Source organism: Chelonia mydas, chromosome 8 (genome assembly GCF_015237465.2).
Source record: "Chelonia mydas isolate rCheMyd1 chromosome 8, rCheMyd1.pri.v2, whole genome shotgun sequence".
In the NCBI taxonomy this organism is placed as follows: domain Eukaryota; kingdom Metazoa; phylum Chordata; order Testudines; family Cheloniidae; genus Chelonia; species Chelonia mydas.
Genome location: NC_057854.1, coordinates 45,283,608 through 45,296,469, shown reverse-complemented (window position 1 = coordinate 45,296,469; position 12,862 = coordinate 45,283,608). Strand labels below are relative to the sequence as shown.

At 41.4% G+C, this 12,862-nt stretch overlaps 1 protein-coding gene across 48 annotated transcripts in view; it reads left to right on the top strand.

Moving 5' to 3' along the window:
• PRRC2C (proline rich coiled-coil 2C) overlaps nucleotides 1–12,862 on the top strand; it is a 114,513-nt gene that overhangs the window by 79,661 nt on the left and 21,990 nt on the right. For 18 of the 48 annotated variants that reach the window (XM_027823664.3, XM_037906900.2, XM_037906899.2 and 15 more), the window contains 5 exons: nucleotides 2,478–2,590; nucleotides 4,259–4,395; nucleotides 5,831–6,065; nucleotides 6,747–6,854; nucleotides 8,859–9,077. In XM_027823664.3, the coding sequence (XP_027679465.2) occupies nucleotides 2,478–2,590; nucleotides 4,259–4,395; nucleotides 5,831–6,065; nucleotides 6,747–6,854; nucleotides 8,859–9,077 (812 nt within the window). Of the gene's footprint in view, nucleotides 1–2,468; nucleotides 2,591–4,258; nucleotides 4,396–5,830; nucleotides 6,066–6,746; nucleotides 6,870–8,858; nucleotides 9,078–12,862 lie in introns of those variants that run through there. The other 30 variants (XM_037906889.2, XM_043521443.1, XM_037906890.2 and 27 more) reach the window with 5 other exon arrangements.

Below are 12,862 nucleotides of genomic sequence, written 5' to 3'. Positions count from 1 at the left end.
AGCCTCTATTGTGTTTTTAAAAAATGTTAGCTTGCAGGCATTTCACTGTTCCTTTTAATGTCTGCGTAACTAGCCTCTTCATTTTTGTGTAGTTCCCCTTTTGGAAGTTAAATGCTACTGTGGTTGATTTCTTTTTGGTATTTTTTCCCCCTATAAGGATGTTAGATTTAATTACATTACAGTTGTTCTTTCTGAGCAGTTCAGCTATATTCACCTCTCGAGCCAGATCCTGTGTGCTACTCGGGACCAAATTAAAAATTGCCCCTCTTTGTGGGTTCCAGGAATAGCTGCTCCAAGAAATAGTCATTAATGGTGTCTAGAAATTTTATCTCTGCATCCCATCCTGAGGTGATGTGCTCCCAGTCAATATGGGGATAGTTGAAATCCGCCATTATTACTCAGTTTACTGTTTTTGTAACTTTCTAATCTCCCTCAGCATTTCTCAGTCACTGTCACCATCCTGGTCAAGGGGTTGGCAGAATATTCCTACTGCTATATTCTTATTATTCAAGCATGAAATTTCTATCTGTAGAGGTTCTATGGTGCAGTTTGATTCACCAACTTTTTTTACTCTAGTTGACTCTGCTTTCTTTCACACCGTGCCACTCCCCCACCAACACAACCTACTCTGTCATTTGTATATATTTTGTCCCCTGGTATTACCATGTCCCATTGATTATCATAATTCTGCAAGTTTCTGCGGTGTGTGTTATGTCAGTATCCTCACTTAGTATCAGGTAGTCAAGTTCATTCATCTTAATATTTAGACTTCTAGCATTTGTGTATGAGCACTTATAAAACGTGTTAATATTTATGTGTTTGCCTTCAAGGTGAGTAATTGAATGGATCTCTTTTTCGTATGGCTGTTTGTTTCTCTTCAGCTCCTATCTGTACTTTGACAACTGTCCTCTCCTCTTTACTAGGATATAGAAAATCTCCTTTAATAAATCCTCCTCTAAGGGATGTGTCTGTCTGAATGATGTGCTCCTTTGTACCGGTCAGCTTTCACCCAGCCCTTAGTTTAGAAATCCTCTACAATCTTAAATTTCACATACCAGCAGTCTGATTCTGTTCTGGTTTAGGTGGAGCCCATCCTTCCTCTGTAGACTCTTCCTTTCCCCAAAAGTTTCCCAGTTCCTAATAAGCCTGAATCCCTCCTTCAACGCTATTGTCTCATCCACGCATTGAGACACTATACTTCTGCCTAACTGGCCCTGGGCATGGAACTAGAATTTCAGAGGATGCAACCATGGCCTATATGTGGCATCTAGGACTTCTCTCCTACCTTTCCCTATGTCACTGGTATCTACATGTACCATGACTACCATCTCCTCCCCAGCACTGCCCATACATCTGTCTAGATGTCTCTAGAGATCCGCAACCTTCACATCCAGCAAGCAGTTCACCACGCAGTTCTCCCATCAAAAGCCCAACTATAGATATTTCTAATAATCCAAGCCCTCATTTCTATTACCTTTTTCTTCTTAACAGGTGTCCTCAGTGTGAGAGAATACCATGACATCATCTGGAAGGAGAGTCCCAACTGTGGGATAATTTTCCTCTTTTGAGACTTTAATCCTCCTCAACAGCCCAGATGCTGTCAGACAGGAGGGAGCCAGAAAGTCTCATCTATGTACATCTGTCTCCCTTAGCTCCTTCAGTTCAGCCACTCTGGTCTCAAGAGCCTGTACTTGATCTCTGAGAGCCAGGAGCTCCTTACACCAAATGCATGCTAATGCCACCTGCCTACAAGGCAGGTAATCATACCTGCTACATTCAGGGCAATATACTGGATAGCCCACTCTGCGGCTGGACTTCTGCCTACATTCTTTGTACTCTTGTATGGTTTTGTTTTGTTTTGGGGGGGGGGGTTGTGGGGGAGCAGGCTTTATTGGCCCAAGTTTAGAGGATGTTTATAAGATGTATCTGGACTTCATGTTCTCTCTCTCAACTCCCTTGTAAAAGTCCCTTTTACTTCTCTTGTTCACTAGCTCCTCCGGTCACTTATGAGCTGGCTTTTTAAACCCCTGTTTTCCATGAGTTTGCTCTGACCCCTTGTCAAGGGATTCTGAAGGGATGAGGGATCCAAGGATGGCAGGCTAGAGCTTCCTTAGGAAGCTCTCAGCCTTGCCTAGCAGGCTGCTAGGGTCAGCACACAGTCCCCAAACAGACCACACTGTAAACTTCAAGCAAGCAAACACACAATAGACTCACCCCAAGGGTCATGTAGTTGCTGCTCCTTCACCTGGAGAACTCCCTCACAAAACTCTCATGTTCGCTAGCTCACTGAAAATCTCTTCTCACACCAGATCTCCACCCCCAATGCTAACAGTCAGGCAAATAGTTAATCTAACTTGTAAATATGAAATAGAAAACGTCCTCTCTGGCTGCAGTTCCAGCACTACTTGGAAATCTGCCCAGAAGGAAAATGTTTTACATTCAGACACTAATTTTCATATTTTCCTGAGGTCCTGCAGCTCAGATCCCAGCTTTCTACATGGACACAAGCCACTTATTCAGCACTCAGCATGCACGTCTGGCTCCACCTTCCTTGGCTCAACAGCAAGGTTTTCAACCAGGACTTTCACAGGTATTTGGGGATTCATCTTACTGAACCTTCATTGTAAAGCTGTTATAACTTGAGTGGACCTGATAGTTGCAGGGGGGAGAGAGATCTGTAAACAGTAAATTGCATTGCATTTCATTCCCAATCTGTCATAGTTCAGTTTGACCATGTACACAGCCTTTTATGGTCTTTCAGTCAACATTCATGTGAACAAAGATTTCTTTATAACAGTATTCCAGTAGAAGCCTGTGTTCTCAGAAATGTACTGCTTCATACAAGACTATATATGTTCACACCAGAAGCGCTCACTATGGTTTTCCTTCCTGCAGTTGAGGACATTGTTTGCTTACGTTATAGTAGGGAAGAACACTAATGAGTCCAGTAACTTGTGGGTGAATCAGAACATATCATTTAGAAAGTGGTCCAGCCTCTGTTTAAAGAATTCAGATTATGATATATTAGCCAGCTCCTTTTGTAATTTGTTCCAGTGGTTGGTTCCCCTCATTCCCAGTTTGAATTCTTCTAGATTGACTTCCTGTCATTGGGTCTTGTTGTCTTTGTCTGCTAACTGAGTTCCTATTCTGTGTACTATTGATTTTTTTATAATGGAACACTGCTTATTAGTGTTCCTGAAAGCCATGGCCAAAAGTTTGGTACTGAGGAAATTTAATAAGTGAACTAGTTAATGAAGTGTACCAGCTGTCTCCATAAAGAAAACCTGTGCACATAAATGCAGTAATTCTCATGTATGTAACAAGAAAAGTGAATGTGAACTCTGCTGTAAATAGTCAATAAATCTGTTGTGATGGTCAGTTTCTATCAGGAAGGAATCTAGGTGTTTTTAAATCTGGGATCCACATATAGGTCAAAAATATAAAGCTCTTGTAGAAGAGTAAAGGAAAAGGTTTAAAAGTGTTTTAGATCTCCTAGATTTATCTCCTGTTAACTTTCTAAAGTACTCCATCCATCTGCCTGAGAGAATCAAGTCCAAGTGACTTACAGTACTGGTTTATAAAAAAAAAAATAGCGCTCAAGTCACATGGAATATCTGACTAAAGTTGCTCAGAGTATGAGTAATAAAGATCAAGTATTAAGAATGCAGCATGTAGTCCATAGATTAAATGTTTGCCAGTTTTTTAAAAAAGTAACAGCTGAATGGCCTACGTTTAATAAATATACTACAGATATTTTGCTCAGCTATCATCACGCACTCTGACTTCTCATTCGCTGCTATATTACAGCAACTGCACATGCGTAATGGTTCTGAATTTCTTGAGCATGATTGTTGGGGGTTTTTTCTCAGTTTTATTGTTGGTCATCAGAATCAAATGTCTAAAGTTTGTATCGTAACAAATTTTTAGATGGAAATTAACTTTTAAATAGCTGTTCATTGCCTCAGGAAGAAGTGAATTGTGATATCTTTCTATAGCTTATTTGGAAATGGCAAATCTGTCAACTCTTCAGTTAAGTTATCTTTCAGTTTAGAAAGTTGTCGTGCGATCACTGTATAGCCTTTGTGTTTGACGTCCAACTACTTCTTAGTCTCTCTTTTAATTGCTTTATAAATCCCATTGCACGTTAGGTACAGGCCTTTTTTTTCCTTAATGGTTTTGAATTGGCAATTTTCAGCTACCAGGATTTTTGTGTGACAGTTTCTACACTTGACTATTTAATTATTTATTTTTGTTACAGCCCACTTCAGTTCAGCAGATTCCCATCCCCATCTATGCACCTCTACAAGGACAACACCAAGCCCAACTGAGTTTAGGAGCAGCACCTGCTGTTTCCCAGGCTCAGGAATTGTTCAACTCCTCCTTACAACCTTATAGGTAAATGTTTTAGCTTTAGTAAGGAAAAGCAACAAATGAGATCAGTCCAATGTAGTATTCCTTTCTTTCACCACTCCCACTTTTTCAGACCAACATTGAAGTCTAATAGCAACTTTAAAATCCTTGTTAGTTTGTGAATTCAGACGTGAGATCCAGCAATAGAGATTCGACTTAAAATGAGCTACAAAACTTAAGGACCAGTGGATGACCTAAAAAAATAAAACCTGCTACTGGTTAGAAATACAATGGTCTCTCCCTAGTTAACTTACCAGCCAGAGTTCATTATACATTTTATTTTCTCACCCTTTTTACCCCTTCAAAAATTCCACATATTCAAAATGTCACTAATTCTGTGACAAGCAGAATGTTGTTGAAAACTTCCATGGAAATTGAAAGAGTTAGCCTTCACGTACATGGTTTAATCAAAAGAACCTTGGGTGCTGTTGTGGTCAACATGAGACAGCGGCTATTGGTAGTACTCTGTAGAGTAGATTTGAAAGATTACACTAACATTCAGTGTCCACAGATCCTTTCATTCACAGCTGATTCTCTTGCCTCTCTTAGCGTTTCATTGGGTGCCTTTTGTATTGACATTAATGAAGCTGAGTTGAGCCCCGTATGCACAGGAGTGGAATCCCTATTCTGCAGATTCTAAGCTGTTCATAATAGTGAGACTCCCTCCTGTGCCTAAAACTAAGGCAGATTTTTTCCAGATGAGCTAAGAAAGCAGCCTCTAGTCTTTGACTGCTGGCTGAGAGGCTTTTAGGTAGTGCTTTGCTGTATTCCTGTGTAAAAACCCAGAATGAGTAGTATGGGAAGAATGTGCAAGGAAACCAAATATCAATTTAAATATTAAGGACCTTGTTCCCAGCAGTCAGTGTCTCAGATAATACCAAACATTCGTTGTTAAAAATACCCATTGATACCCAGCAACTAAGCGGGTAAGTATTATGGAGTCAGAATTAATGTACTTAGGGTCATCTGTGGTTAAAAGAACCAAACACTTTTTCATGCTCAGGTGCTGCTACTAAACTCTGTAGTACTTCCCTCTGCCTGATGCTACAGGACAAAGACTGAAAACTAGAAGCAGACAGATTTCACATGTGGCAGTGAAATTTAATTTAAACATTTCTTTCATGTAACTTAAAATAGTTTAATATACTTTAATACTAAAGAAATTAAAATAACTTATAAAATTTTTCAGATATGAAGTTTAGTTGACTTTCCATACATATAGTAGCCAGCAGCTCATACTGTCTTCAGTGGGATGTGTTGTGTGTGCAGCCATTTTGAATATCTGGCTCTCTGATTTTAATGCCGATAAAGGTCTAGTTCTGTTCTTAATATTATATATTTAAATTTCAAAGGCAGTTTTCTCATATATTGTATCTGTAATGCAAACTAAAGCCTAATAACACAACTTATTCTTTTGTAGATCACAGCAAGCTTTTATGCAAAGTGGTCTGTCTCAGCCATCGCCAGTAGTTCTGTCTGGCACAGCCTTACACAACTTCCCAACAGTGCAGCACCAGGAACTTGCCAAGGCACAATCAAGTCTTGCATTTCAGCAGACTTCTAACACTCAGCCTATTCCCATCTTGTATGAACATCAGCTTGGTCAAGCTTCAGGACTAGGAGGCTCTCAGCTCATTGATACTCATCTTCTCCAGGTTAGAATTTTTTTTTCAAGTTGAGGTCTGTATCACTTATTGGAGCAAGTAATGTTAGGATGTAAAGAACACTGGAGGAATTTTCTGTTACCTTAATACTATAAAATGCAGTCTTTGGGGCTCTATTATTCAGACCTGCTTCTAACCATCTTCGATAGATGAGATGCCAAATATCCATATCTGTTAACTGAAATTTGTATTTAAACTGAAATTTATGAAACCCCAAGACCTTTGTAATATCGGGTTTCATCTGTATTCTGATATGCCCAGCTCTATAATATCTAGGTAGCATTGATGCAAGATTACAGGAAATCTTAATGGTTCCTTTTCACCATCTTTACCAGGCAATCTGTTTTGTGCCCCAACGTTCCAATTCACTTGTAACAAACTGTGTAGTTCGAGGATACTTCTGCAGCTTACAAACATAAAGGCTTGACTTTTCGGTAAAGACACTGTCCTGTGTTTGGATTGTTTTAAACAGAAATGGATGCTTCACCACAAATTTGAAATGTCTCTAATTTTCCAACTTCTTATGCTGTAGCAATTTTGGAATTGAACTGACTTTAAATCCAGAATAAATTTCCATGCTCTTAACATTTAGTAATCCTGGTTATTGATAGTAATTTAATAGTATCCTATTGCAATTTGTCTGTCTTTCTTTCTTTCTTTCTTTCTTTCTAGGCCAGAGCTACTCTCACCCAGGCTTCAAGTCTGTATTCTGGACAGGTTCAACAGCCTGGCCAGAGCAATTTCTATAATACAGCTCAGTCTCCCAGTGCTCTTCAGCAGGTAAACTATGGCATGGTAAATTTCCTAAATTGCATTTCTTTTTATTAATTTTATGGACTGTTTTTTTCTGATGTATACTTAAAAGTAGGGGAATAAAGATATTACGATCATGATTCTGTACCTGAGAATTGGCAGAATAGAGCCACCATAGTGAGACACAAAGTGCAAGAAAATAAAGTGCTATACAAGTTCATATTAATGACTTAATTCTAAGTGGCAAAAGAGTTTTTTCCTACACCCTTGTCTCTCTAGTGCAGTAGTTCTCAAACTTTTGTACTGGTGACCTTTCACATAGCATGCCTCTGAATGCGACCCTGCCCCCCTTATAAATTAAAAAAAAACCTTTTTTATATATTTAACACCATTATAAATGCTGGAGGCAAAGCCGGGTTTGGGGTGGAGGCTGACAGATTGTGACGCCCCGCCACCCCCCCATGTAATAACCTCGCGACCCCCTGAGGGGTCCCTACCCCCAGTTTGAGAACCCCTGCTCTAGTGATGATAGAAGCAACACCCTACATAACAGTTAAGTAATACAAGTATCTGCTCTCTTTCGTGGGGGCAAGTCAGAGGTAATAGCACTTTCACAGAGAGCCAAGTAATTACAGCATTTAGAGAGCAGACAAACAAAATAGCCTGTTTGCTAATGATGGCATATGGCTCATCACTGACTAGCTGAAACCTATGAGACCAGTCACATTTCCAAATATGTGTACCCCAAATATGCAAAGTTGATAGTTTGCACAGTTGTCTGTCATACTTATCTGTGTATATCTAGTCTTAACCTGTAGCTCTGTAGCACTTCCCAGTTTTGAAGTTTAAGTGGTGCCAGAGTATTTCCAAGGAATTTAAGATTGTATTAGAAAAAATTGTTTTGATTTTTGTCTTGTGCAAGCACTGTAGGATGTTTGCAAATCTAGTACCATTTAGTGGCTCACATTTTGACAACTTAAGGTTTAGATTTTTATAAACTGTTCCTAACACTTATTTGTGACGTATGCAAACAATTGACTATTTTATGACAAGTCTGTCAAACATTAACCGTATGAATGAGGGAGACCTCCAAAAACTGAGTGATATTTTAAATCCTATTGAAACACAGTGGAAAATCCATCATCTGGTAGATTAGAAGAATCTTAAAAAGTTAATATCCCCTCCAAATGAAAGACTTTAGAGGTCAAAATTATGCATATTTGTTTAATGTTTTCAGATGTTCTGGTGAAATAGCTACTTGAAACCAGTATTATGCTGCTTACAGTAAATTTTGGTTTAAACTTGATTCACTGAATGAAGGAACAAAGAATATTGTCAGTCTTTTAGAGGCCCTCAAAACATTTTTCGTGTGTGATGGGAGAGGGGTTCATGATTGTGCATCATACAAACAGATTAGGAGATGTCAAAACTAACATAATTACTTGACTATCTAATATTTTCAAGTCCTCATCACTTCCATCCAGCAGTTAGTGTTCACATTTGGTTACAGTGACCCCTGTTAATACAAGGAGGTGTCATAGGTGGTTGGATAGTACAGTCCACCATTTCTGTTTTTAACCTTAAAACTCCATTTCTGTGTGCTCTTTGGCAAGTAAAGTCTAACCTCAATACCCAGCAGCCAGCTTGATCATTAGAGCTGTTTGATGAAAAATTGCCATTTTTGTAACTATCTTGTAATTATCAGTTGAGTTTAATTTACTTTATTACTGTGAAGTGCTGTTGAAATGATAGCACAGTTAGGATCCAGCCTATAATTTGATGCATTTGTAACTGTTTCTGAAGTTCACGTGTCCAAATGCATTAAGAAAGAACTAATTATAAAGTCTCTACATAACAAATTAAGAGATGATTTGCCTGCATCCCTCTGGGTGATAGTTTCACTAATTAAGAGAAATACAATTTAATCTGAAATATAATTTAATCTGAATATAATTTAATGTCAAAGCCATCTTGATATAGTTAAGTAATTAAGCTTGTACTGTGGTACTGATATTTCCTTATTGTCTCCAGGTAACTGTACCTTTACCAGGCTCGCAGCTTTCTTTGCCCAACTTTGGATCCACAGGACAGCCACTAATTGCTCTACCCCAGTCCCTACAGCCTCCACTGCAGCACGCCCCACCACAGGCTCAGGCTCAAAATCTGAGTAGGCCTGCACAAGTAAACCAGCCTTTCAGAGGATTGATCCCTGCAGGAACTCAGCACAGCATGATTGCTGCTACTGGAAAGGTAATTATGTGTTTAAACCCATAGTGCAATAATGAAAATGTTCCATTACTAATGTACACTATTTTTACAGCATCCAGCAGTGTTGTGAGCATGTTGACAGGGTTTTCTTTTTTAAGAACTGAGATCCCTGTCCAGATCTTAAAATTTAGTTTTAAACATGGTGTGACAAAAAGGGGGTAGGATAGCAAATAGCTGGAAAGGCATGTGGAGGTAGGGCACTTTAAACCCTGGGTGTACCTTGGCTCAGCCAAGGTTTTTTATTATTAACTTCCTTCTCGTGGCATTTTGAAAGAAGTTAATCTTAGAGGGATTTTAATAAGATGATGATGGCTTGGCATATGAGGGCAGTTCCATACATCGGGAACAATGCAGAAAATGGCACATAAGTGGGCAGAAACAGACAAAGAGGGCATGAGTGTGGTATTGGTAGATCAGAGGGTTCGGGAGCTGTGGGGTAAGATTTGAGTTTATATGTGGTCAGGTTGAGTTCTCTGGAGCTTTGAAGGAGAGGAGAAAACTAAACAATGCAATGGAAAGGGAGGAGCCATTAAAAGGGTCAGATTGGGTGAGTAAAACTTTAGGTGCTTTTTTAATAGTGGGGCCAGAATTGGGAGACGAGAGAAGAGGGGGTTTCAGTAATCAAGAGTAAATGATCAGCCCACTAATTCATGTTTTGGCTGTTGGGATTATGAGGAATTGCAGATCTTTAAAATATTGTAGAAGAAGAAATTACTGGTTTGGGATATGTTCTGTGTGAAGAAGGGGGAATTCAAAGATGACCTTCAGCTTATGAACCTCAGTGACAAGGAGAGTGGTAGTGCTGAAGGAATTTATCTCTGGAAATCAGATGGGGACAAATTTAGAAAAGATGAAGGAAATTAAGGTTATGTTCTGTTGAGCAGTAAGTGCATTGTACCTCACTTACCACATACTATAGAAAGAAGGGAGGAACAGTATTCACTTTGACAGAATTCATGGTGCTGGCAGTGCCTCTTTTGGGGCTTCAGTTCACAACTGCAAAAAGCAAAGTATCCAACCCTCTTTCCACAACCACCATAAACGTGAGCATTTTTGAAAAGCATTGAGTTTTCAGCTAGCCTGCCAGGGTGGATCTGATTTAAATCACTAGTCAGGAAGACTCAATTTAATCATGGATTTCTACAAGTGCATTCTTGTTGTTACAACCTTAATACATATTCTTCACAACTGGGAGATAGATATAGGTTTCATTTTTAGAAGGTACACACTATCCATTTTTAAACAGTGATTTATTTTGAAAACTTTTCAGATAAGTTTTACAGCTCTATCAGAAAATGAATGATTGTTTGGTTATTTCATTTACCAAAGGTAATTAAAGCAGATGATAGTTCACCTCCCAATGACTTCATAAATATCTCCAGTTCAACAAGTTAATCATTAATATTCGGAGGATTTTCTTGCCATGCTGTATTAGGAGGAGAACATCACCAGACAGATAGGAAGGACAGGCAGGGCAGAAAAGGTGGGGGAGTAACACTGTATGTAAGGGAGCAGTATGACTGCTCAGAGCTCCAGTATGAAACTGTAGAAAAATCTGAGTGTCTCTGGATTAAGTTTAGAAGTGTGAGCAACAAGAGTGATGGAGTGGTGGGAGTCTGCTATAGACCACCGGACCAGGGGGATGAGGTAGATGAGGCTTTCTTCCGGCAACTCGCAGAAGCTACTAAATCGCATGCCCTGGTTCTCATGGGTGACTTTAATCATCCTGATATCTGCTGGGAGAGCACTACAGCGGTGCACAGACAATCCAGGAAGTTTTTGGAAAATGTAGGGGACAATTTCCTGGTGCAAGTGCTGGAGGAACCAACTAGGGGGAGAGCTTTTCTTGACCTGCTGCTCACAAATGAGGAAGAATTAGTAGGGGAAGCAAAAGTGGATGGGAATCTGGGAGGCAGTGACCACGAGTTGGTCGAGTTCAGGATCCTGACACAGGGAAGAAAGGTAAGCAGCAGAATACGGACCCTGGACTTCAGGAAAGCAGACTTCGACTCTCTCAGGGAACTGATGGGTAGGATCCCCTGGGGGAATAACATCAGGGGGAAAGGAGTCCAGGAGAGCTGGCTGTATTTCAAAGAATCCCTATTGAGGTTACAGGAACAAACCATCCCGATGTGTAGAAAGAATAGTAAATATGGCAGGCGACCAGCTTGGCTTAACAGTGAAATCCTTGCGGATCTTAAACATAAAAAAGAAGTTCACAAGAAGTGGAAGATTGGACAGATGACCAGGGAAGAGTATAAAAATATTGCTCGGGCATGTAGGAATGAAATCAGGAGGGCCAAATCGCACCTGGAGCTGCAGCTAGCAAGAGGTGTTAAGAGTAACAAGAAGGGTTTCTTCAGGTATGTTGGCAACAAGAAGAAAGCCAAGGAAAGTGTGGGCCCCTTACTGAATGAGGAAGGCAACCTAGTGACAGAGGATGTGGAAAAAGCTAATGTACTCAATGCTTTTTTTGCCTCTGTCTTCACGAACAAGGTCAGCTCCCAGATTGCTTCGCTGGGCAACGCAACATGGGGAGTAGGTGGCCAGCCCTCTGTGGAGAAAGAAGTGGTTAGGGACTATTTAGAAAAGCTGGACGTGCACAAATCCATGGGGCCGGATGCGTTGCATCCGAGAGTGCTAAAGGAGTTGGCGGCTGTGACTGCAGAGCCATTGGCCATTATCTTTGAAAACTCATGGCGATCGGGGGAAGTCCCGGACGACTGGAAACAGGCTAATGTAGTGCCCATCTTTAAAAAAGGGAAGGAGGAGGATCCTGGGAACTACAGGCCAGTCAGCCTCACCTCAGTCCCCGGAAAAATCATGGAGCAGGTCCTCAAGGAATCAATCCTGAAGCACTTAGAGGAGAGGAAAGTGATCAGGAACAGTCAGCATGGATTCACCAAGGGAAGGTCATGCCTGACTAATCTAATCACCTTCTATGATGAGATTACTGGTTCTGTGGATGAAGGGAAAGCAGTGGATGTATTGTTTCTTGACTTTAGCAAAGCTTTTGACACAGTCTCCCACAGTATTCTTGTCAGCAAGTTAAAGAAGTATGGGTTGGATGAATGCACCCACGTTGGGCAGTTCTCGGTCTCCGTTGGCCTCCAGACCTCCGACTCAGGTTGAGCGGAGTAGCCCGGCCCGCTTGGCGCAGGCCTCCCTGGATGTCCAGGTGCCCTCCACGCCGGAGGCCCTGCAGGTGGCCCAGGACATTGTTTCTGCTGGTACCAGAGGCACCGCCACCGTTGTCTCCCCGGTCCAGAGCAAGCCACCACTTGGATCTCCACAGTCACCGCCTGGTCGGTACCATTAACAGTCAAAGGAATGTTCCCAACACCGTTCACTGCTCAGCAATCACCCCATGCACAATCCTCGCTGGTCCCTGTTGACCCCCACCAGGTTGTCTGGCTGGGTTATGACTGAGGGGTTCTAGGCATCGCTCCGCCTTGAGGGACCATAGACCTCGCAAGGGGAGCAGGCCTCATCGAGACCGGGAGAGACGGCACCGGAGGTCCTAGTCTCTGAGAGGCTACCGTAGCCCATCGCGATACGGGCATCGACGCCGTTCCTGTTCTTCGTCTCTCTCCAAGACCCCGCTGCGGCACTGCTCATGCAGTCCCAGGCGTTGATCACCGGCACCTCGCTGTCACGGATCTGCCCGCCGGAGCCAATCACAGAGCAGCTGCTACTGATGGAAACGTTCCTCCATGTCGGGATCATGGTCTCGTCGTCGGCACTGTTCCCGACTCCACCACTCCTCC